Raw genomic sequence first — 26,727 nt, 5'->3', positions numbered from 1 at the left:
TTTAATATTTGAAAAAAATGTTACAATTTCACAGGATTTTGTGTTCAACTGTACCATTTTTATATTATTATTTATATTATTATTATATTAATATTACTATTATTTTTTTTTTTTGATGGATACACATCATCATAATTTTTTTCACTTTTAAATGATAAATTATATAGTTCTACATCCAATAGGAGACTTATATTTACTCTGGCTTGATCGAGCATGTTTTGGGCAATTTTGGGCTCCAGCTCAGCAGGTCTTCTGGAGAGACTTTGCAGTTGCTGCTCCATGTCCTGAAAAAGTGTCGAGAGTTCCTGTTTTTGCTCTTTAATCTCCCTCCAGCTATCTGACAGCTCTTGAGAAGTGCTCATCCTCTCCTCAATCTGTAGAATTGACAAAATAAATCATATTATCATTCCGTTTTACACTCCAAAGCAGTATTAACTCTTAGTCTGTGTCAGCAAACTCACCATTGTTTTGGTCTGCTGTATTTTGGCAGCTGTGGCTCTCACAGACTCATCAGACAAATCACACACTGAGCAAACCAGATCTAGATACGTGCTGGCCTGCTCCTGTAAGGCCCTGAAGTGTTTCACCTGCGGAGTAAAAGGTTAAATTTAAATAAATATAATTACAAACCAATGCAAAAACAACTGTTTAATTATACTAAATTATTCGCCCTCCTGTGAATGTTTTTCTTTTTCAAATATTTCCCAAATGTTCTTTAACAGAGCAACTAATTTTTTTAACATTAAATTTTAACATTAACTATAACATTTTTTCTTCAGGAAAAAGTTTTGTTTGCTTTATTTAGGCTAAAATAAAAGCAGTTTTTAATTTTAAAAAATATATATTTTAAGGTCAACACTATTAGCCCCTTTAAGCAATATTTTTCGATTGTCTACAGAACAAACTATTGTTATAGAGCATTTTGAGGGATGCAAACAAAAACAATGGTCCCAACGTATTTTCTGTTTTACATTTTTAGTTTCTATAGCTTCCAAGAATCCAAAAAGACCACATATTAATAAATAATGTTATAATAGATTTTTTTAACATTAAGTTATGATTGAATTGCCTCTTGTTACAGTTATGAAATAGTTTCATAACAAGCAGGAAATGTTTATGGGCTAATGACATCACCACATTGAAATGGTCTATGCAAGGACTTGCCTAATAATCTTAACTTTCCCAATTAACCCTCTGGGGTCTGAGGTGTTTTTGGGGCCACTGTGATGTTTTGACTTGTCCTGACATTTGTGCTTATTTCAGCTATAATTATTACAGTGTTGGCCAATAATATATGAGAAATACTGATGTACATGCTTGTGTTTTTAGGAGAAAAAAATTGTGCGTGGTTAGTAGGATTTGAAGAAAACAAAATGTAACTGAAATAATGCCCAAAAAACACACTGAATGGGCCTGAATAAGACTATTGAGTAACCAGTCTTGTGGGCTAGAATATTTACTTCACAATTGTGTGAAATATGTTCTGTTCGCTCATTCAAAGAAAACTTTACAATGATTTACACTTTGTAAAGTCTGTTTTTGGGTCAGCACTGCTGTATGCGTGGGAGTGACAATGGTCATGAATGTTAAGCCCTTAAATTGCACTTTAAGGTGAATACTGGTATATTGAAAAATGTATATGTACTTTCATCATGGCAAAGATGAGCTATTAAAAGTATTATGCTTAGAAATGTGTTGGAAAAAAATCTTGTTGGGGAAAAATATGCAGGGGGACTAATACTTCAGAAGGGCTAATAATTCTGACTTATTTCAGATGATTAAGATGCTTATTTCTATATACTTGTTCACATTAAGGATAAATATAATAATAACAATAAAGATATAGTTACAAAAACGGTATTGGACTTTAATAATGACACAGAGGAAAAATATAGCTGGAACACATTAAAAAAGCAGATGAGCATTAAAGTTCCTGAGTAATCAAAACAAAGTTTAGACATTATGTTAGCATGATCCAAAAACAGTGGCAAAATTCACATTTAGAAGATAAAAAAATACAATTTCAGATTGCAGTTTATCACTTCCTGCCCAAATGCATCAACTTTTTTAACGTCACCTCATATTTCAGTTTCTCATTCAATTTTCTGACCAATCAAATCTTCTCTAGTATCTGACATGCCCCGCCCCTTCAAGATGCAATTAGTATATGTGCTTGACTCTAGTGATAAAAACTAAATGCTATTGGCTGTTTTTTTATAAAGAGGGAGGGGCTATTATGTTTGCACATTTCAAATCACTTCACTGCACCTTTAAAAACACGCTTTAATGGTTTTTGAATTAAACAAAAATAATGAATGAATGTTGTTTTTTAAGGCGATATACCTGGGAAATACTTTAACTTAACCCAGAGAGACTGTTGTCTGTTTTACATAATGAGTACTGTAAGAAAGTGCTTCTGGACTATTTTATTTTTAAAGTACAGATACTAACCACTTAAACTAACCATATTGATTTTGTTAGCTCACATTGCTAGTTTTGGGCTGAACAATTTTTTTGTGCATACCAGTAAGAAAAAAGTTTGTCTTTATAATCTTTAGTCAAAGAGCATAGAATCCCCAAGAGGCGACACTCTAGTGCGATTTGGGGAAACAGCCACTAGGTGGCACAGCGGCCATTTTGGAATGAAAATTCCAACAGAACAACAGCATATTATAAGTCTGTAAAATAAACTATTAAAAGTGCTGATGATTGTAATCGTAAGTGTTGTATTGCAATCTTTCAGGTTGTATCTCAGCTTTAATGCGCTTTTTAAATAATAAAAAAATTAAAAATAAAGCAGCTGCTTGCCATCGCGACAGCAATAAGATCCAATGGACGGCCTGTTGCTGGGCGCTGCTGTTGCAATGGAATGTTCTATTGACAGTCGTCTCTTGGTCATACTAAGCTCTTTGCTTTAATTGAAATCTGAAAGTGCACTTCCTGTTTTCAGTTAAATTCTCAGATTACAACAACCTGAAGCATTGGGTATGGCTAACATATTTAACCACGCCCCTCTTTGTGAGGGGGAGGAGGAATTGTGAGGAGGAGGAGGAGTCTGTTAAGCTGTAATAACTCTCCCCAAACCATTTTCCCGATCTTTTCTGAATGAAATGCCTACTTAACTACATCCAATCAGCTCACAGTAGAAAAAAAACAAGCCACACCCACTGTTTTCTCATTTAATATGACGTTTATATTAAATATTAAACCGCTTCATAATATGAATAAAAAAACGTTTTGCACCTTCCAGTTCATGCACACTTTAAAAGAAATGCTACAAATTGGCAGGGGTGGCTCTCGACGGGTCTGACAGCTGATGTGTTTTTACTTGTCTAAACCTTGAAATCTACCTGTTTCAGAGCCTCCTGCAGGCCATAGGGAGTTTGCGGCTGCATCTGAATCTCCTCTTTAACAGTGGAGAGCCACGTCTGACACTGCTGAAGAGTGTCCTGATGGCTGACGTGCTTCTGGAGCTCACGGTCCAGACTCTGATATACCTGAAGAGACAAAGGGCAAACATTACTGTGGGTAATGGGACAAAGGCTAAGCATTAGACTATGATATAAATGAGATGTGATTTCTGATAAAGGACCTTTTTCACAAGATGGTGATCACGCATTTAATGATCATCAGCTTCTTAAATCCTCTAAGGTTTTGATTTTTAACAATAATTTTTATTTTAAACATTGTCATACAAATTGACAAAGGTTTCAAATGTTCGTGCTTACAAAAATAAATAAATAAATAATAAAAAATACAACAAGAATATTAAGCTCAAAATAACTTAATACACTTTAAAAAAGAAAAAATATTAGTTTTAAATAATACAGCAATAAAGTTTTTAATATTAGTTTTTTTTAAGCGTATGTACATATATAAAGCTACACTTTTTTCTATCATATTTGTATCAAATTACAAAAACAATAGCTAACTCTTATGTGAGGTGTATGTAATGCAGCATCTATTGGCAGGACAGTACATTTGACATTGTTCTCTCTTCGTCCTTGCCTTCTCATGCATTTCTTTTTCCTTTTTCTGAAAGGCATCATAAGATTAGTAGTAGTAGTAGTATTTGTAGCACACTTTATTGTCCTCGAAAGCAAATTTGTTATAAACATCGTGTTGCTGCAGTTAGAAAAAAAATATTAATGATAAAATAAAATAAATCAAAATAAACTCTTCCCTACTGAAAAAAACAGCTTAAACCAGCCTAGGCTGGTTGGCTGGTTTTAGAGGGGTTTTGGCCATTTCCAAGCTGGTTTCCAGCCATTTCCAGCCTGGTCAGGTTGGGAGATGACCAGCTAAAACCAGCTTGACCAGCCTAGCCAGCCAAAACCAACAATGTCCAGCTTAAACCAGGCTGGTCATGCTGGATTTAGATGGTTTTAGCTGGTCATTTTCCAGCCTGACCAGCTAAGACCAGGCTGGAAATGGCTGAAAACCAGCCTGCAAATGGCCAAAACCCCTCTAAAACCAGGCTGGTCAACCAGCTGAAACCAGCCAACCAGCCTAGGCTGGTTTAAGCTGGATTTTTCAGCAGGGTTGTTAAATAAACCCACTAATACAGGTACAAAGGAATTCTTATACCATTTTCAACCTACACTTTGGGACTCTACATCTTCCACCAGAGGGAGGCAGTTAATACTGTGAATACAAAAAATGAATTGGATCATTAAGGGTGCTTTCACACCTAGACTTTTGTTTAGGAACCGGTCTCGTTTGCCCTGTTAGCTCGGTTCGTTTGGCATATGTGAATCCAGCAATCGCTCTCGGATCTAAGCCAAAACAATCGTCCGAGATCGCTTGAATGAGGTGGTCTCTGATTGATTGAAACAAACTCTGGAGCGGACCGATTGTAGTGAGAAAGCAATACGATCCGAGCCCGGTTATATCACAGTGTTTTATGGATATGTACCATTCTCACCCCTCCCCGCCAGTTGTTGCTAGATCGGATATGGTTGCGGCCGGAAGTTAACGAGAATTATTTATATTATTTCCCATTTATTGTATTTTATTAACATCTACCTCTACCCCAACCCTAAACCCAACCATCACAGTAATGTAAAATCAGTGGATGTACCGAGCATTATTTATGCCATCTATTAAATTACCCAATAAATTGTATTTTTTAACGTCTAGCCACACCCCAACCCTAAACCCAACCGTCACAGTCCTGTAAAAATATTAATTATTGTTATACAGTGTCATAAAAAAATGCTGCTATATTATTTTGCATATCACACTTTCGGCCAGCCGCGTATCCAATCTAGACATTACCCTCCCCACCGCATCCCTCCTCGCTCTTCAGACACGTTGCATGCACCTTGTCAAACACCACCAAACCACCACCCCCCTGACAGCTGAGCGGGACTCTGCAAAATAAACTCTGAAACTCTGACCAATGTGAGGAGAGTTTACTCACACATGACTTGTTTTAGCTCTTTTGGTCCGTTTAGAAACTTTGCTGTGTGAAAGCGAACTGCACCAAGAGCAAAGTGCAACATTGTAACAATTGTAATCCCTGTTTCGGAACAAATGAATCGATTCACAGGTGTGGAAGCACCATAAGAATCCTCTCAACCTGATTGAGGACACTATTGTGGAGTTATCCTTTTGTTATATGAGCAAACTGGAATGCAAACAATTTATTTGTGGTACTCTCCCATTTACTTCGCTCTAGTCTAAGGGCCAGTACACACCAAGCCGACGACAAGTAACTAGCACAGATGAAACCCAACAGTGTTGCTGCCTTGAGTTGGCTCACAATTAGTTCCGTCTGGACCAAAACGTTGTACGTGAACACACCAAACATACGAAACTGATTCGAGAGTGTGTATCCTGTGCCTGCGCACGAAGATGTCTTTCCGCACCGCAGGAGGGCAGTATCTGTTATCTCATTCAAACCAGAACTTCTGACACGTGCGTGCAAATCATAAACAAAGCAGTGTTCAATATCATTATCACAGTCATTGTCAGTCACCACAGAGAAATTTGTTCCTCCAAATCTATCAGACAATCAAATAATCCACATCGTTTCTAAATATCTGACAAATTTAGTGAAATTACAGCCGGCCTCTTTGTGTTCCTTCTAGGCATGAGCCGGTATAAGATTCTGACAGTACAATAACCTTGAACCGGTATCACAGAATTGTGATCAATGAACAAAAAGCTTTTCCCCATTGAACAGAAGATATTTTATTTTAAGAAACATTTCAAATATTCTGGAGCAGTAAACATGTCAGGCTAAATAATTAAAATACTGTAAATCACTCACTTCTGCTCCCTTCATTAGTTTCAAAAACACTGATTTCTTTACAACTCAAAAGGGCATCTGTATCTTTATTTTCTTTGGATATAAAGAATATCCACTGTTATAACACTGAATATAACACTGTTGCCCTAAAAAACTAAAAATAAATAGTTGTTTAAAAAAAGTACATATACCACAGGAACAGTGTAACAGAAAAGTGGTAAAACCTTGACTTTTCCAAACCGCGGTAAACCTTGAAACCGGTTATCGTCCCACGCCTAGTTCCTTCTTGACATGAATTGTTTACTTTCTACGCCACTTCACTGCGTCGTACTCTCGCTCTTATTTGTTGCTGAATAACCAATCAGACTGCTCTCTTTAGCTGATGGTCTGGTGAAAATTCTACATGCTGAATCGGGCCAACAAGCTCTAATGTTAACCTGATGAGAGGCAACGTGTGGAACAAATTTACCTAACTAGTTGGACCAACACTGACTGACGAAGCCCAACGGCTGGCTGACCATCGGCTTGGTGTCTCTCGGCTAGGCATGGGACGATAACCGGTTTCAAGGTTTACTTTAGTTTGGAAAAGTCTTCATTTTAAAACTGCTAATATTTTGTTATACCGCTCCTACAGTATATGTAAGTAGTGTTGTTTTTTTGTTTGTTTTTTTTTACAAACATTTAATCATTTTTTAGGCCAACAGTATCGTAAACACTTTATTTTGATGGTCCAATTGATAATTTGTAGACTGTCTGTTTAATATCTGTTGATACTGCTGCTAAACAGACATTTAACTGACTACACTAACCCTATCCCCAATCCCCAACCCTAACCCCAAACTAACAGACTACTTATAATCTAATGAGAATTAGTTGCAATGTAACTTAAACGGACCATCAAAATAACATGTGACCACAGTATCTCCTGCAGAAAAGGACCCTCGACATCAAGAGCTACCGGTCAGCCCACAATTCAGCAAACATCTAAAAAAGCACATCGCTTAAACACCAACACCCAAACATATAGACTTGAACATTGCAGTGGCTTTACTTTACATCCAAAGAAAAGAAAGATCTCCAAAAATGCCTTTTCTTTTCCTGTTTTCGAAACATATTTTAGAAAAAGAACATGTTTTAGAGCAGTAATCACAATACCATGAAACCGTATATCTTTATGCAAGCTTATGATAGCGTTAGAATCTTTTACCGGCCCATGCTTAGTCCCGGCCCTAAGTTTACCCAACTATGGTGACTTTAGCTGTTGAGAAAAGAGATTTGTATTAGCAAGAGTGCTCACACGCTGCGCTGTGCTGCAGATAGCTGAATAACTGTCTCTGGTTCCCTGCTGGTGTGCTTGGATCTGCTGACTGATCTTGGCCTGGACTTGCTCTGTGCAGCTACTGACGAGACGATCACCTTTATCCTTCAGACTGCTCAACCGTTCCTCAAATCCAGCGATCTCCTCCATTATTGCCTGAGAAGAAGATCAAATCATGTTAATGAAATATCTAAAAAGCTGTAACTAGAGAAATTCACCATGATATCAAAATAAAAGTTTTTTGGCTGTTAAGTATATAGTCCTTAAAGGCATAGTTCACCCAAAAATATAAATTACCTAATCATTTACTCTCCCTCATGTGGTTTTAAACCGGAGTTTCTTTCTTCTGTTAAACACAAAAGAAGATCCAGCTTCCAACATTAATCAAAATATCTTCTTCAGTGGTTAACAGAGGAACGAAACTCAAATATTGTAAGTAAAAGGATGTGTAAATGATAGCTGAACTATCCCTTTAAGTGTATCTATAAGCTAGTGTGTTAAAAACAAAGACAGAATTCAGATTTAGAAGATATATGCATTCAACACTTGCAATTTGTCATACAGCGTTCATACAGGGTACATTTAAGAAAATAATAAACGATAGCCGGCACAGTGTTGATCTGTTCTCCACCACGTTTATTATTTGTAACAGTGCAGGGATGAACTTTAAAAAGCTGGGATGCTGAAAAGCACAGTGTACATGTACACTCACCTGTCTACAGCAAGCCTGAGGGGGAAAATGCATTGCACACACAAACACAGTCAACAAACAGGCTACAATGCATTCAAAATGAAATCTGTTACACATTAACACAATTTTTTACATGATAAATGGCACATATAGGAGCACTATATAGAGGATAAACAATCCAGAGTTTTTAAATATGCTTAATCAAAGTAATGCTTTAAAGGAATAGTCCACCCAAAATTTAAAATGCCTACATAATCTGTCAAACAAACACACTTGGAGTAGTTTTACATTTTATATTAGCTTATATATATATTTTTTTTTCATTTGTAATTTATAAACTACACTATTTGAAAATTATAAACTATAAAGATTTCTTCTAAGGAGCCAGTTGGGTCACCGGAAATTTTTTTTATTTGCCTCCTGAAAAAAAAAAATTCTAGTTTCTAATTTAGCTATTTCTTTGCCACATTTTTAAAAATAATGTGTCAAAACAAGCAAACTCTCATCGTATACATACACAATTTTCAACAACAACAAAAAAATGCACAAGTTTTAAAAACTGTAATAACCTAAATGTATGGACCACAGTCTGTCCAGGACAGTGTACTCACCAAATACACAGAGAACCTTTAAGCAAATGTTATTGTAAAGAAGATCATTAAAATATATTGTTAAATAGAGTTAATAAATATGATCAACGTTTAATTGAGATGTATAGTTGGTGATTGGATAGGTGTCAGCCCAATTTGGGTAACTTTACAAGAACATTGGAAAATTGAGACATGTTTAAAATAATTTAAAACATGAGTGTGTGTGTGATGATCAACCTTTTAAGTCCAAAAATCAAAAAATTAGATATAAGCTGATATAAAATGTGACATTAATTGTATGTGTGAACTGTGTATACAGAAACAATTTGGGGATATTTTCGTGCGACCAAGAGTCTGCATTTTAAACACTAAAATAGCGTCACGTGGAAAAACCATTTATGTCCACTAAAAAGAATAGAGATGTCGATTGCAGTCATGTCCACTTCGGACATTACAAGGCAAAGCCTCTGCAAAATAAGGAGAGCCGACATGAACAAATGGAAGTACAGAGTAGGGAAGGCTTTGAGGGATGCTGGGAAACCATATTTAAATCAAAGAGCAGAACTAAACCAGTGAAAAATCCACAGAAAGAGGTGAGTGAAAGAACCATATCTGTGACGTGATCTCTCTCTCTCTCTCTCTGAATGCACTGAGGAGTGCTTAACAGCGCAAAAACAGGTAAACTATGAAAATAAACCACATACCATATATAATAAAACTGTATCAATGCATTTTTCCCACCAGTTTTGCGTAAACTACAGCAAGCAGAGTTTATTTGTTAATAGATTTTTTTTATATCGTGAGATGGCGACTCTTCGGTCTTTTGAATCTATCAGGTAACGTGTCACAGCGTCAGTACACTGCATTGATCTTTCACTTTCACACTTGTACTTGGTAATTTCAGTGAAAACCTCAGATACTGTTGGTTGGTTCCTGTTGGTTGTGCATGTTTTTTACCAACCAAGTTTGTCGACGCCATTATAACAACACCGATCACTCTGCCTATTCATGCCAGAGGCCTATGGAAAAAGGGATTGACAGGTGGTAATTTGTGTGTAACTTCTCTTTATTTATTTATGATTTTGTTATGGGTAAAACAAAGACCATGCAGGTCAGGTGGTTGAAACGGTAGGCTACAAATAATTAATCCGTTATTCATAAATAATTAATTCACCGCTCCCTACGACGATGCCGTCGTCCATCGCAATGTTTCACATTAGACATCGTACGATGCCAAATTGGTTGACATCGCCCAACCCTAGAAGATCCATAACATTTTCCTGCATGAAAAAACTTTTATCTGACAGAAGAAAGTCTTATACATAGAGAATGGCTTGAGGCGGAGTAAATTATTGAGTAATTTTCATTTTTGGGTGAACTGTTTAATGTCTAACAAACTGCTGCAACGTGTAGACGCAGACTGCTTCAGACTAGAGACTTGATAGCAAAGAGCACAAAACCTACCAAACCCATTACAATTATACACAGAGTGCTGAGTTTTAATGCGGAGAATCATTTTTAATATTGGCAGACTAATAATATTTAATATTAACATATTTGATATTGACTTATCAGTATTTTAATTTTGACTGTGGCTGTCATGAGTCTGATACTCTTTAGCTGAACGACTCTGACTGGTAGAGTTGTGATCAATGACTGTATAAAATATGGACGACGCAACAGCGCCATTTCCCATTGAACGCTTTGACGGCAAAACGCCTCCGTGACGGGTACAAACTGTCGCAAAAGACTGCTGAAATTGGAGCCTGGGCATGCGCAGAAGGACTGTCTAATGGAGCCAGAGGAGGAGCCGCGGAATCGAGCTTCCAACCAAACGCTTGATGTAAAATCAGCCACGCCCCCCCGCACTTCTCACTTGACCGCCGGTATCTGCACTATAACAAAGGCTCGCTGATGTAAATATAAGCACTTACATTTAAAAACAGGCAGTAATATACGGTTTAAAAACTGTGTGATGTAAGCTGTTATAATTTAATAAAAGCAATACATGTTAGACTGCAGAAATAAATGATCTTTCATACACTCTAGCCTGAGTTAGACTAATATGAGCACAAAAAACATTCTCTTATAACAGGGTTGTTAGTATTTGTTATTTTGAAATAACACTTGTAAAATATGAACAATAACATATAAACAACACATACATTTTTAGAAATGTTTTTATTTTTAATTAGCAATCAACAGGACCCAAAATATAGCCTACACACCATAGATAACGATTTACCATACGTGAAAAATCGTGCATTTAAAAGATAAATACAGCAAGATTTCTAAATATAAACAGGATATTTACACATCCCAACCCTGCAATTCTTCAATTTGTACAAAAACTTCGCAGTATTAATGCATCAACTGATGTCTATCAGCTGCTGCAACATCGCTTGCATTGTTTATTATTTTTTGCTTGTATTGTTCGCTTGTATATTGTTTATTATTTTTTGAAAAAAGCCCTGACATTACCGAATAAACAGTGTTCCACCAGATCCTGTATGCCAGAAACTATAGTTTTACTGCTGAACTCATTTTATCATGGTAAAATAACACCAAAATCGAATAATAACACTACAGTCTCCTGCCGAAGCTCAGACGGTCAGCTTTGAGTAACTGTCAATCACAGCTGTCAATCACGATGACACACCCAGCAATAGATTACTGCTAAAAACTGTTTCCAAAAATGAAGATCTGCACCTATATCAGCATGAACCAGTGCCTTAATTGGCCAAAACCATCGTTTGGGACATTTTATTGCAAGTGTAATTCATTTTTTTATTTGGGCTCAAGTCTCCTTCCTTAACACGTTGAAGGCGGGCTTTATGACTTGTACTGCAGCCAGCCCCCAGGGGGCAACCTAACGGCTGAGACCTTAACTCAAATGCAGGCTTGCGGCACACTTGGATGTGTTATAAACAAAACACTATCAGCTACTTTTTTAAAAAGGAGGAGCTACTTGATGTGTGCCACCTTCAATCTTCAAATTAGGTTAAAATGACATTACACAACGAACGAAGTCGCACATTTCAAGGCTCTTCAGGGGAATTTGAATGGCTATAATAACAGAATACAAACCTTGTGTCTGGCAAGCTGTTGTGTGGCCATCTCCAGATTGCCACTTTGCATTGAATCAGAGGTGACGAGTCTGCTTGACATCTGTAACAGCCATTTCTCTACTTCCTGCAGTTCACTGTTATAGTCCTCATGCTCCCTCACGCTCTCTGTCAAACTTTGAACACGAGCCTACAACAGAACAATATTAGTCTAGCAATAATGCATGGAGAACAAGTACAGGTAGTGTCGGTATGACAGTACCTTAGCATCAGCGCATAGGTCTTGATAGTCAGTTTTCAGCTTGCTGATGTTCTCGCTGATGGACGGGTCTCGGATGGTTTCAAGAAGAGCATCTCCTTTCTCGATTACTGATTTGACGGCTGATTCATGGGACTGGATGGTTTGCTGGATTGTCTAGATGGAGACAAAGATAGCATATATTTTGACTCTCTCTTAAGACAGTTTGCTTTTTAATCAGAGATTTATCTTTTTATGATAGATTTATCAGAGATCGCCACAGCGGAATGAACCGCCAACTAATCCGGCATATGTTTTACGCATCGGATGCCCTTCCAGCCGCAACCCAGTACTGGGAAACATCCACTCACTCTCACATTCACACACACACTCATACACTATGGCCAATTTTGTTTATACAATAGGGTATTTGCAGAGCTAGTGTTTCGTTCCATACTGATAAACTTCCGGTGAACGGTTAATGTCAATTTTTTCCATTTTATACGGTTCGTTTTACAGCACCGATGCTGTAATGTAATTAAAATACAATCCGTTAAATAATCTTTGGCATTCATTTAGTTACTCAAACGTAAAACGAGTTGAAAAGCCGTTTACACGCACCCGCATGTCAGGATTAGCAGGCTAGCGCAGAAGCTCCATTGAATATAATGGGGTAAAATAAATGTTCATATTTTAAAGACATGTAACGTAATGTAATGTGTTTTTTATTTATTGCCATGTCAGCAACCAAGGCTATTTTCATGGCAAGAACATTTTAATAATAAATAAACAATTAAGAACAACAAACAAATGAATACACAAGTTAAATAAGATTTTTAATGTTAATACATGATAAGAATTCTAAGATTTTTCCTGGTGTCACTTTGCTAAAAATGTCCTTAAGAGAGTTCATTTCATAAAAAAAGTCTTCTGGAAGCATTAAAAGCAGGACAGTCCAGTAAAATGTGTTTAACAGTAAGGGGAGTTTTGCAGCACAAACATTGAGTGGGGTCTTCGTCTTTAATTAAAAAGCCGTGAGTTAATCTTGTATGTCCAATACGACATCTGGTAAAAATCACTTGATCAAATCGAGTCTTAAAATTCTTTTGGAGATTTCAGGTTGGATTTCATGTAATTTATTATTATCCAGTGCACCCTACTCCTCTTGCCACTTATTTAAATGTAAACGTTGATAAAAAGTCTCATCTCTGATGGAGGAATTTGGCATTTGTTCACCACTTGCTTCAAAGCATCTTTAGCAGCTGCATCAGCTCGCTCATTTCCTGAAAGCCTGACATGTCCTGGAATCCAGCAAAAAATGATGTGATAAAACTGATTTTGTAGAAGGTGAACTTTGGTTAAAATATTATCAATTAAAGGATGATCATTTTTTGTAGATTCTATCACTTGGAGGCATGATTTGGAGTCTGTAAAATAAATGGATTTCTTTTGTTTTGCATTTTCTATATACTCCAATGCTAAAAGTAAAGCACGGGCTTCAGCTGTGAATATGGAGCATTCATTAGGCAGACTGACTCCATAACTTTGTTGCCCAGTCACCATTGCTGCTGCTACGCCATTTTCCACCTTTGAACCATCTGTAAAAATTGGTGAGTGCTGAGAATATTGCTTTCTAATTTCCAGGTATTGTCGTCTGTATACATTGGGATGAGTTGCTCCTTTCTTCTGATGTCCTAAATCCATGTTGATTATGGGCTTCTTTAATTTCCAATGAGGCAGGGAGCTGAAGTGTGTTTGATTTAAAATGTCCAGGTTTAAGTTTTGTAAATGTGAATTAATACGCAAACCAAATGGTCTGATGGTTTTTGGTTTACTCTCATACAACTGCTATTTTAAAGACATGGCGGGGAAAAATTTTTAATTAATGCAGTGCTTCTTGTACAATCTGAGACCCACTTTATATCGGATATCACTCAGCCAGTGGAGATCGCTGATTTTTAAAGAAAACAGACCTTAAACGCACCGATTTTGTAATGGCATACAGTTCACCAGAAGCGCTTGACCCAGGTTAAAAGTCCTTCCGCATACTTATGCGCTATAGGTGAATAGGGGATATGCAGATGTTTGGACTGTGGGGGAAACCGGAGCACCCGAAGGAACCCCACTCCAACATGGTGAAAACATGCAAACTCCACACAGAAATGCCAACTGACCCAGCCGTGACTCGGATCAGCAACCTTCTTGCTGTGAGGCGACAGTTCTAACCACTGAGCTTTATGTAAAGCTTTAGAAATTTCATTTTTCGAAATAAAGTTGCATATTTTACAAGTTAAACCGTGTCCTAAATGCATGCTGCAACAAATCTTTTACAATATTTGTGTTCTCACTGAATGAGAAATTTAGAGCACAGTAAAACCAAAACATTTTTACAAAGCAGTTTTGGACTAAATGTGGGTAAAGTGGCAGAAACAAAAATGATAATTATTTATATTATATTATTTATAATAATATTAGAAAATAATAGTATTATTCAGATAATGTTATTATAGTATTTTTAAATACTTTTTTATTTTATCATTTAATTGTATTTTTTTTCCCTTTAAAAGTTTTAATATTTTTATGTTTAATATTTCTTTTATGATTTTTAGATTTTAATTTCCGTTTTAAAATGATTGCTAATTCTTAATTTTTTTTGTATGCAATATTGTGTTTAATATTCACAAAATTTTTCACTGAATTCACTATATTTTTTTATATTGCAGCTTCCTTTCAAATAGTAAAAGTGATTTTAACTGTGTTAGCTATTAATAGCATCTTATAAAATGTCTTGTTTCTCTTTTATTATAGTCATGGTTTGGTTACCACTAAAACAAAGTTGACCATAGAAAAGGTGTAATTTAGCATGTTGTGTCTGATTATTCTTTACTCACAATATTTATTCTTTTACTACATTTACCCTAAAATTGTTGTCCTCACGAACTTAAGTGGATTAAACAAATAACAATTAAGTTGTCTCCTCCAAAATAACTTTCAACTCATTACATAAGTAGTTTAAACAAGCACCAAAAGTAATTTTTTGAGTGTAACTTAGTAATTGGGGCAACACGGTGGAACAAGACATTTTATAAGATGTTATTAATAGCTAACACAGTTAAAATCGCTTTTACTATTAGAAAGGAAGCTGCAATACAAAAAAATATAGTGAATTTAGTAAAAAATATAGTGAATATTAAACACAATATTGCATACAAAAAAAATTAAGAATTAGCAATTATTTTAAAACTGAAACAGAAGTAAATTAAATCTAAAAATCATAAAAGAAATATTAAACATAAAAAATATTAAAACTTGATTTTAAAGGGAAAAAACTACAATTAAATGATAAAATATAAAAGTATTTAAAAATACTATAATAACATTATCTGAATAATACTATTATTTTCTAATATTATTATAAATAATATAATATAAATAATTATCATTTTTGTTTCTGTCACTTTACCCACATTTAGTCCAAAACTGCTTTGTAAAAATGTTTTGGTTTTACTGTGCTCTGAATTTCTCATTCAGTGAGAACACAAATATTGCAAAAGATTTGTTGCATCATGCATTTAGGACACGGTTTAACTTGTAAAATATGCAACTTTGTTTCGAAAAATTTAATTTCTAAAGCTTAACATATAGCTCAGTGGTTAGAACTGTCGCCTCACAGCAAGAAGGTCACTGGTTCGAGCCCCGGCTAAGTCAGTTGGCATTTCTGTGTGGAGTTTGCATGTTCTCCCCATGTTGGCGTGGGTTTCCTCCGGGTGCTCCAGTTTCCTCCACAAGTCCAAAGACATGCGCTGTAGGTGAATTGGGTATGCTAAATTGTCCGTAGTGTATGTGTGTATATCTGGTCCTCCAGGTTGGGGTTAAAAAATCAGATGTTACGAAACACCAACATGGTGCGGCTAAATATCAACTTCAATATAAATGGCCCTGGGAGTAAGTAGGTAAGTTAGTAAATGATTTCTCACCAGAACAGTGTTTCACTCACCTTATATTTGGCCAACTGAGCCTTCTTTTGGTAGAGTTCTGCTTTTGGCTCCACAGGGGATGCCAGCAGTGATTTTGTCTCTGAAAGCCACTGTGTTTGAGTCTTAAACTTGTCCAGGAAATCTTTAGAGAGCTGTATGGATTTCTCAGTGGCGCTGATCTCGGACCGCAGAGCTCTGATTAGTGTCTCCAGCTGAGACAGTCTGCTGTCCACCTCCTCCTTCAGCTGCTCTGCTTCGGGCTCCTCCAGGAACATCATGGCACGATCGGTCTTTTCACGCATGGTCTTCAGGAAAGTGTGCCCGAGCTCCATGTCGCCCTGCAGAGCCTGAGACATTCAAGGGGACCTATTATGCAAAAATCACTTTTATAAGGGGTTAAATCTGTTGTGCGTGGCAGCAGTGTGTGACTATAGTCAACTTCTAATGGTAACGACAAATTAATTGTATTTTTTATAATCACACTTGATAAAAACAGTCTGCAGAGACACCTCTCTCTTTGTAGATGTCATCAGCAGAGATGTATAGTAACGAAGTAGAACTACTTCACTACTGTAGGTAAGTATTAAAAGGCTGTATCTGTACTCTACTGGAGTACTGTTTTTTTTCTCCTACTTCCACTTTTACTTCAGTACATATTTTCGATGAGTTTAATACTTTTACTCCGATAGATTTATGTGCTGCATCGTTACTTGTTACAATTATAAAAATGTTACGAATCATTTCAAACCCACATTATCACTGCCAGAGCAGCAGATGGCTCTGTCACAGGTCTGAATAAGCTGGCTCGTCATCATTCAGACGATCAAAGAAGACAGCACTGCCTGCCTGCATTAAGAGCACTCTAGTTTGTTTTCGACATTGGAAAACCCAGAAATTTCACCTTCAACTCCCTCACTTTCAACTGTTCGTGGCGATGAGGAAGAAGACCACCATTGGCCCTATTTAGAGTCCATGTTTGCATTTATCGGAGTGAAAGACAATTCATATAGAATGACGTGCATACTCTGCCTCACGAAACATTGCAAAATAATGGCCTTTAAAAATTCACAGTCGAATTTGAAAAAATAATAATATAAAATAATAATTCAAAATAATATAATACACAAAACACAGCAGTTTGAGCTATCCATAAGCGCTAGATAAGTTAACGTTAGCTACCCACGGTACATAACATGCTGCGATGTTCACTTAACGGTCACTAGCTGGCTATGATAAAGGCTGTGCCACGCTAAATGGTGTTTTTGACCCATCATATATATATATATATATAATTTGTTCTGCTTAATGACGTACCCCCCAAAAAGATATTTAAAATAAACAAAACAATATGATGTCTTCTGACTGCTTTCTTTAATAACTACATTACACAGTACTTTTACTTTCAGTATTTGAGTAGTAAATTTTAAAATAAACTACTTGCAATACTTAAGTACAAAAAATGTTGAATACTTTAGTACTTCCACTTAAGTATTGTGCTTAAGGAGCACTTCAACTTCTACTTAAGTCACTTTTTTGATAGAGCACTTGTACTTTTACTCAAGTCTGGGTCTCTAATACTTTATACATCTCCGGTCAACAGAGGGGGAAAGCCCCGCCCATAAGTGACAATCTCTCCTTCATTAGCATAAACAGCCCTGAGTGAGAAGCAGAGTTCGCCAGTTAAATCAAACCCTGAAATTGAGGGTGTGTGTGGTTATTAACATGAACACACTCCATCTCACTAGTTAAAAAAAGAAGAAACATTTAGCATAATGTAAGTGAGCACATTATTTAACACTGTTCTAGTGGTTTTTGGATATTTTAATGAAAAGGAAATGACATATTGTGCTTTGAACTTATTGTACTTACCTCTAGTTGTTTCATCTTCTTCTCCATGGCAGCACGATCGACCACATCAATGTTGGTGGTGGTCACGCTACTGAAGTTCTTCTGTGCTGTGTTCAACCATTCAGAGAATGTGCTGAAGACACTCTGAGATTCTTCAATGCAGGACACTTCCTCCTTAAGCTGCTTTATAGTGTCCTGCAAACACACATGACATAAAGAGTTCAATTCCGCAGAAGATGCAGTTATGTTTTCTTTCTTTTTGCAATGCATGCATGTGTAAAATGGCTTCTCAAACATAAATAAATGTTGAGAAGGACTTGATTTTGTTTATAGGGAATTAATTGAATGGTTGTGGTTTGCTATTGATTGATTTCGTTTAAGTGACAGGTTGATTCAGCACCTGTCCAAGGAAACACCAATTAAAGAAGAAAAGTTGTTGAAGAGGGTGGGGGATTATTTTATATATTATTTAAGAGTATATGGGTACTTACATTTTAACAAAATGATATGCAAGTTAAAAAAAATCATAATAAATATGTCAAAAAAATTTAAATTGAAAATGTCACAATAATTCAGCTAAAAACAGACCTCATTATAATGAGACATGAAGATTTTTTTCTTTTGAAGATTTTAATAAAAAAATATATAAATCATAGAAAAAATAATGGTAATAATAAATAAATATAATAATAGTAGAGATAAGATGTGAGTTGTGGCTATTTCTGAGGTATTTTTTTTTATTTATTATTTTTTTTGTGGGTTTAGGTATCTTTGTATCTTTTTATTTTTATTTTTTTTATAATGAATATGGGTGCACAATATACTAATATCTGTATTGGCCAATTTCTTAACCTTCAATAAAAATAAAATAAAATAAAATAAAATAAAATAAAATAAAATAAAATAAAATAAAATAAAATAAAATAAAATAAAATAAAATAAAATAAAATTTAATTTAATTTAATTTAATTTAATTTAATTTAATTTAATTTAATTTAATTTAATTTAATTTAATTTAATATGACAGACGGATAAAGTTGGAAAAAATTTCGTTTTCATTAAGAGGGTCTTTAAAATCTTTTTACAAAACATGGAAACCTTTGTTGGGGCAGAAGAGGAATAAAGCTTTATTATTATTATTATTATTATTATTTATTACTTTTATTGTTAGTTTTTTTTTTTTACATTTTTTACATTTACTGTGTTATTTATTAACTATATTGTTTTTAGGGTCATTGGTTCTTAGTTGTGAAAAAGCAGAACAGTGTATTACTTATTTTTGTATGCATATGACATTGTATCTGCAAAAAATGTTAATAAATATATTTGGCAAAAAATAAAAAATGTAATTAAATTTTATTATTTAAAAAAATCCTTAACTTATAATAAAATAAAATAATAAAATAAAACAACATAAAATATAATAACAAAAAATAAAAAAATAAAATTTTAATAAAATAAAATAAATAAAATAAAAATAATAAAATTCTTTTTAAAAAATGAAATAAAAATGTAAAAAGCAATATATTAAAAAATATCAAGATAAAAGCTAAGCATAAATCATATTTAGTTTTGCCTTCAGTAACAAATTTAACAAAATGAGATCAAATTCTCTGAGAACATCCTCCTCACCATTATTGCTAAACATTGATGAATAATAATTAGGTTTATTTTCCTGAAACTGTAAAAATGCTCTTTATTAATGTATGTTTATGTTGTTTTCCTTTAAATATCTAAGTAAATATGTTTGTATGCGCATGTATATAAAGTGTACCAGCAGATGTAGCAGCAGTGCATGATAGCGTGAGGTCAGCTGTGTGGCTCGAGTGCTGACTCTGCTGCTGATGGGCGTCTCTTCTAAAACCTGCTGGGCCAAAACACTGAGACCCTCAATCTCCTCCTGGTAGACCAACACCTCCTCATGCCAGCCCTGAAGACACATCACAACATCACAGAATCCATCAACACACTTATTCTGCAGAAACAGCCATTTTTTTAGCAACTGTATTGTTCCATGTTAATGTTATAAATGTTCACGAATAAACCAAAATTATGTAAAAATAAATAAATAAATAAATAAATAAATAAAATAAACTAGATGGAAAACACTGAAATGTTGTCAGAACTATGTATATAATACATTTTCAATTAAGTGATCTAATCGACAAGATAGTTAGAAACAATCTGTGCATTGTGCATTGCGTAAATATTTATAAACGCTGTGCAAACCTTCAGGAGCTGCAGCTGGGCCTCTTTGGTTGCTCTGTCAGAGCGGCGTCCAGTGCGTAACTGGCCTTTACTTTCCATCCCCTTCAGCCAGTTGTCCAGCCGCTGGAACTTCTGCTCGATCTGCCGCAGTTTGGCCAGAGCGCTGTTAAGCTGAGATCTGGTGTCAGTGAGCCGGGTCTGATACGAGCCCCACTCCTGCTGGACGCCCTCCAGACATCGGTCCTCCAGCTGTGGGACGCCCCAGGGAATCACCTGCTCTCGGCTCACCAGCAGAGTGTTGAGGAGAGCCTGACCTTCTGTACAGTGAACCTGCAGCTCCTGGAGACACACATTCATTTCTTTGATGGGTATGAAGTGTGAAACACTAAATAATCCACTACTATTATGAACGAGGGTGAACAATATAATGGCAATCACATCAAAATTGGCCAGTTCTATAAATTCAAGATGACTTAAGGATAATATAAACAATATATTTAAAAATAATAATAATATAAGATATAACAACATTTAATGTAAAATAAAATCATTTAGAAAATGGGGAAAAAGTCATTAAAAACTTTGATTAAAAAAAACTTTGATTAAAAAAATTGATTAAAAAGATAAAAATGTTAAATGTTTGTTTGGGACTCAAAACGACTTATAAATATAAAAAGTATAATATAAACCATTAATTAATTAATAATAATAATAATAATAATAATAATAATAATAATAATAATTATTATTATTATTATTATTATTATTATTATTATTATTAATGCAAAATATAAGGATTAAAAAAAGGAAATTAAAAAGTAATTAAAAACAAAAGTATAAATTGTTAAAAAGATAAAAACATTTTGACAATATAATTATTATTAATAATAATCATTATACAATATAAACAAAGTATAAACAGTATATTTAAAAGTAATAACAATATAACACATAATAATAATTTAAAATAAAAAGCATTTAAAAAAGGGGGAAATGTAAAAAAAATTAAAAACAAAAGTAAATATTTTTAAAAAGATCTTAATAATAATCATAGGCAAAATCTTAAATATTCATTCACTTCAGTATAAACAATATATAAATAATACAAACAATATATTTAAAAATATATTTAAAAATAATAATACAATCATATAATAAATAATTTATAATAAATATATAATAATATATTTAAAAATAATAATATAAGACATTTGGATTTTTTAGCATATACACAATAATGTTTAACGTAAAATAAAAGCATTAAAAAGTGAAAATAGTAATTTAAAAAAGTAAAAATTGTTAAAAAAGATGAAAAATTGTTAAATGTTCTTTAAATTCAATGTTTTATTTATAACACAAACAATATATTTAATAATAATAATATAAGATATAATACTATTTAATGTAAAATAAAGGCTTTAAAAAGGAAGAAAAAAACAATTAAAAAACAAAATAAAAATTGATAAAGATATAAATGTTAATGTTCTTTAAATTCAAGATGACTAACGCATAACATAATATATTTAAATATAATAATAATATATAAGATAATAATATTTAATGTAAAATATAAGCATCTAAAAGAGGGAAAAAATTAAGTAATTAAAAGCAAAACAAATATGGTTAAATAGATACAAATGCTAAATAAAAATGGATTAGCAATTGAAAAGCAACAAATCTGTGTTTTATCAGGCTTTACTTTAATTACATGCAAAATTATATAATATAATTATATGGTTTATTACCATATTTTCATCTCTTCATATCATTATGATGTCAATGTGATGTTTTATATTCTTTCTTCTTTTATTGTTTCAATTATAGCAGCACCTTGAGTCTAAAAAAGGCGCGTTACAAATATCATTAACTTTTGTTATTATTCCAGCTTCATTAGCTTTAGTCTTCTCACTTGTAGTTTTCGCAGTGTGTCCTCCAGCATCTCTGTGTCTCCCTCCAGCTGTGTGTAGCAGCTCAGTCTCTCCTGCTGCTGCTCCAGCCAGTCTTTAAACTCATGCAGGCTGTGCTGGTACTCCTGATGAGCCGACACCAGCTCCTCCGCTTTAGCAACCGCACACTGAGAACAGACAGGATGGCATTAAAGCTATAGCTCATCCAAAAATGAATATTTATTCACTCAAGTTGGAGGTCTGTTTTATGTTGAACACGAAAGAAGATAGTTTGAAGAATGTTGGAGCTGTAACCACTGACATCCATAGTAGGGAAAAACAAACACTAAGCAAGTCAATGGTTACCGGTTTCCAACATCCTCTGAAATATCTCCTTTTCTGTTCAATAGAAGAAATAATAAAGTCAAATGGGTTTGGACAGTGACCAATGAGCAGTTATAGCCTCAAAGTTACCTCAAAAAAGCAATTAATTACTATTTACATCATTAAAGTTTAATTTAAACTGCTTTGTCTTAAAAGTAGCTAAATTGCTCAATACTGATTTACTTGACTCAAATCTAGTTAGAATCCATATAAATCTCAATGCATAGACAACAGAAATTCAATTCTTTAAATTATTTACATTTGAGTCAAACAGGACAGAAATTGTATTTTTTAATTACAATAAAACAATTCAATAAAATTCTAAATGTTTCAAATTATTGAGACCATATTTCATATACACCATATATAAACCACATATATAAACCATATATATAGACACATTTCTTATTTTATTGTAAGTCTCAAACATTTGTAATTGTTAAAATCTAATATTCGTTGGTTGGGTTATTTAAAAAAATGGCTTATTTTGCAAAATATCTTAAAAACAACAAAATTTCTCATTTTTTATTTAAAAAAGCATGTTTGATCGTCTTTATAAATGTAAAAAGTTAAAAAAAAATAGAATTATTCTGCAAAATATATTTGCATAAAACCAATTACTCTGCTTCTCTGAATTGATTTATACAGAAATTTTTAATTGATTTACAGTATTTAAGGCAATTACATTATACATAACAGTGATTAAATGACATAAAAAGTTAAGTAATACTTTACTTTCATTTTTTAGAAGAAAACTACTTTAATTACAGTATCTAGTCACTTTGTAACTACATTTGAAGTCAAAACTATTAGCCCTGTGATTTTCTTTTTCTATTTCAAATATTTCCCAAATGATGTTTAACAGATCAAATATTTTCACAGTATTTCCTATAATATTTTTTCTCCTGGATGAAGTCTTATTTGTTTTATTTCGGCTAGAATACAAGCTGTTTTAAATAAGAAAAAAAATACATTTTAAGGTCAATATTATAAGCTATATTTTTTTCGATTGTTTACAGAACAAACCATCGCTATACAATGCTTCACCTAATTACCCTAACCTGCCTAATTCACCTGATTAACCTAGTTGAGCCTTTAAATGTCACTTTAAGCTGAGTAGTATATTGAAAAATATCTAGTAAAAGATTATGTCCTGTCATCATGGCAAGGATAAAAGAAATCAGTTATTAGAAAGGAAAGTTATTAAAACTATTATGTTTAGAAATGTGTTGAAAAAAAGCTTCTCTCCGTTAAACAGAAATTGGGAAAAAAGATATAGAGGAGGGCAAATAATTACTGTAATTAATTAGACCCAAGAATGTGATTATACCTGAGCTTTATCTTTGACAATATTGTAGCGCTCCTGCAAGTCCTGAATCTCCAGCTGGGTGACGTAGTGCTCGGCCATGTTGGATCCCTTCATAGATATGACGTCCAAGACGCTGCTGTGACTTAAAACGTCTTCTAAGAGCAACTGAAATGAGGAGAATGTTTGTGAGACAGGACTGACAACTACTGGGAAATAATTATTGAGCTTTGACAATAATGCTGTACTTTGGCTTTGCCCAGATTGGTGGTTTTGTCTCTCATCTCCGAACACTGTTTATCCGCTGAGCTTAAAGTCTCCTCCACAGTTTCCATCCAGGTCACAAACTGACGTACGTCCTCCTGGTAACTGGTCCATTGAGATAGGGCGCCTTCCAGTTGACTGTTCAAACCAAAAATACAATTACTTTAAAGGGGACCTACTTTATTATGCCCCTTTTTACGAGATATGCAATAAGTGTCTGATTGTCTGAGTATGCTCAAACAAACACACTAATAATGTTTTATAACTCTTTGAATCTGCCCCTTTTAGGCTTTGATCCTAATTGTGCCATTTTGGTGACTGTCGCTTTAAATTCAAATGAGATTGTGCTCCATGCCCTCTTTTTAAGCAGCAGGGTGGCACAGTGGAGCAGGGTGGCACAGTGGTGCAGAGTTCTACTTTTAAATGAATCATTTTCATTTGTTTACTTTTTATTTTTCCCTCTAGTTTCTCATTTCTAACATCACGTGTGAGTTGAAAAACTCAAACCGGTTTGGCTGTAAACCAGGGCAGGGACCATTAGCATCCGAAAAGTGGAATGAGGGTGGCGGGGCTTAAAGCTGGATTTATACTTTCACTTGGCGCCGCATCGCACACCTCCGCTGACTGTGCGGGCACCTCTCGAAACGGACAAGGTTTTTATACTTGCCGCATTCGCCGTTGTGATATTCTTTAAAACGACAGGGGGGCGGTCAAAAGAAACCCACCGTAAAATCAGACGGATAAAGAGAGAAGTAGGAAGTTTCCGGAACTACGTCATATCATTGATATCATTTAATATTTTTAAACTAATTATTTTTATTGTTTTTGTAAAGTTTTTTAATGATTATAAGGATTTTTATCAAACTTTGATGCATCACTTGCTTATGTTCATATCTCGGACAGTTTTACCTATTAAAGTTTATTAAAATATTGATGACAAATGTATTTTTATTATAGCAAGAATAAAAGAAAAAAAGTACACTTACTAAAAAATACAGATTTATTTTTTATTTAGCCTGCTCCACTGTCTGGCTAGTTTCTGTTCTCTTCTTATGCTAAAAAGGCAATAATGGTCCAACATTCCTAACCATTATCACCAATAAAGCCCAGAATAACAGGGCATCAGTATATTGTAAACCAATAGGTTCAATTATTCTTTTCCGGTTATCAAAGAAATAATGTGTTCCTTAATTATAGTTTTGTAACTATTAAATTGTTTTGAATGCAAAACTGTAATTATACATCAGTGTTAAACCTATGACTGGTGGAAAAACATATTTCTATAATTAACCAGTGTAACTGGTTCTCCACTTTTGCCATGGCCTCTTTTGGCTTTAACATACTCATCCTTCAGGTTTTTCAAACCTTTTAACAAAAACTTTCCTCCTTTCTCACGGCTATTGCAATTTTTAGCCAAGAATTATTGTTCATCTGGTTTTCTCTATGATAACAGATCATAAAGATGTCTGTACAGAGGAACGTTTTCAGACAAAATCTCTTCAACGAGTTTCATATTCAACTTAAATTAAACGCGGTGCTGCGCAAACTGTTCACTCGAGTCTCAAAAATGCCATGTGCACTGCCAGCCGAAATGATGTCGAGCGCACCCAAAGTAAACTTCCGCTAACACTGCGACGATGTCACATTCGCCGCGCGCACTCAAGCGAACTAGCGGACACGTCGAGTATAAGCCAGGTTGTTGCTAGATCGGATACATTTGCGGCCGGAAGTTAATGATAATTGTTTCTATTATTTATAAAATTTCCCATTTATTGTATTTTATTAATGTCTACCCCCACCCCAACCCTAAACCCAACCATCACAGTAACGTAAAAACCGTAGTTGTACCGAGTATTATTTATGTTATCTATTAAATTACCCAATAAATTGTATTTTTTAATGCCTACCCACACCCCAACCCTAAACCCAACCGTCACAGTACTGTAAAAATATGAATTATTGTTATACAGTGTCAGAAAAAAATGCTGCTATATTGATGTGCATATCGTACTTCCGGCCAGCCACATATCCGATCTAGACTTTACCTATAAGCCAGGCTTAAAGCTGCTATTGTCTAGCGAACTAGAAACCAAAGGCCTCTATCCATTCCATTAGCGTAGGGACTCCATATAAAAAATAAGTTTTAATATGCATTTATAGCATCTTTAGTTGCATTTAAAAGACTGCATTTAAACTACACAAAACCATCATCATCCATACTGACATTTCACACTTTGTTTCATAAATCTTTATCAACACTAAAAAAAGAAATCAGCTAAAAATAGTCGGCTTATAAATGTGTACGAAATGTGCACGCTATAAACAACATTTAAAACATACATTACAATAGGCTGTTAGTTAAACAATATCTCTACAGAGGAATGTCTGGCTCAGCGAGAAAGAAAATAAACATCTCATTGTGCAACCTTTTCCTTTGTTTAACAGCCAAGTGCATCCTAAATATTTAGATTCTGGATAGGTTTGTTCGTAAATCGTGTTTCAGTGTACACATAAAAATTTTCAGATAGGTTATTTGACAGTAGCCTTTTTGTACTGAATGAGAGAGAAAAAAATTTGTTAAATATGATAAGTATTATACAACATATAACAACATTATCTCTTTTTTCTCTCTCATTCAATATTCTGTTTAGATATTCTATTGAGTCATGTGACCATAGTGTTTAAAAATAACAGGTACA

General features: G+C 34.3%; 1 protein-coding gene across 5 annotated transcripts in view; it reads right to left on the bottom strand.

The window, feature by feature from the left end:
• Nucleotides 1–26,727, bottom strand: part of LOC130244242 (nesprin-1-like) — a 197,194-nt gene that overhangs the window by 131,018 nt on the left and 39,449 nt on the right. For all 5 annotated transcript variants that reach the window (XM_056476573.1, XM_056476574.1, XM_056476575.1 and 2 more), the window contains exons 19-31: nucleotides 24,013–24,166; nucleotides 23,789–23,932; nucleotides 22,098–22,262; nucleotides 20,210–20,527; nucleotides 19,755–19,910; nucleotides 18,002–18,175; nucleotides 16,153–16,479; nucleotides 12,180–12,332; nucleotides 11,940–12,107; nucleotides 7,551–7,727; nucleotides 3,351–3,497; nucleotides 462–587; nucleotides 198–374 (exon numbers count right to left, since the gene is read on the bottom strand). In XM_056476573.1, the coding sequence (XP_056332548.1) occupies nucleotides 198–374; nucleotides 462–587; nucleotides 3,351–3,497; nucleotides 7,551–7,727; nucleotides 11,940–12,107; nucleotides 12,180–12,332; nucleotides 16,153–16,479; nucleotides 18,002–18,175; nucleotides 19,755–19,910; nucleotides 20,210–20,527; nucleotides 22,098–22,262; nucleotides 23,789–23,932; nucleotides 24,013–24,166 (2,386 nt within the window). The remainder of the gene's footprint in view (nucleotides 1–197; nucleotides 375–461; nucleotides 588–3,350; nucleotides 3,498–7,550; nucleotides 7,728–11,939; nucleotides 12,108–12,179; nucleotides 12,333–16,152; nucleotides 16,480–18,001; nucleotides 18,176–19,754; nucleotides 19,911–20,209; nucleotides 20,528–22,097; nucleotides 22,263–23,788; nucleotides 23,933–24,012; nucleotides 24,167–26,727) is intronic.

Source organism: Danio aesculapii, chromosome 17 (assembly GCF_903798145.1).
Source record: "Danio aesculapii chromosome 17, fDanAes4.1, whole genome shotgun sequence".
Taxonomy (NCBI): domain Eukaryota; kingdom Metazoa; phylum Chordata; class Actinopteri; order Cypriniformes; family Danionidae; genus Danio; species Danio aesculapii.
Note: the sequence above shows the minus strand (reverse complement) of the source record. Positions and strands in the feature narration are given on the sequence as shown.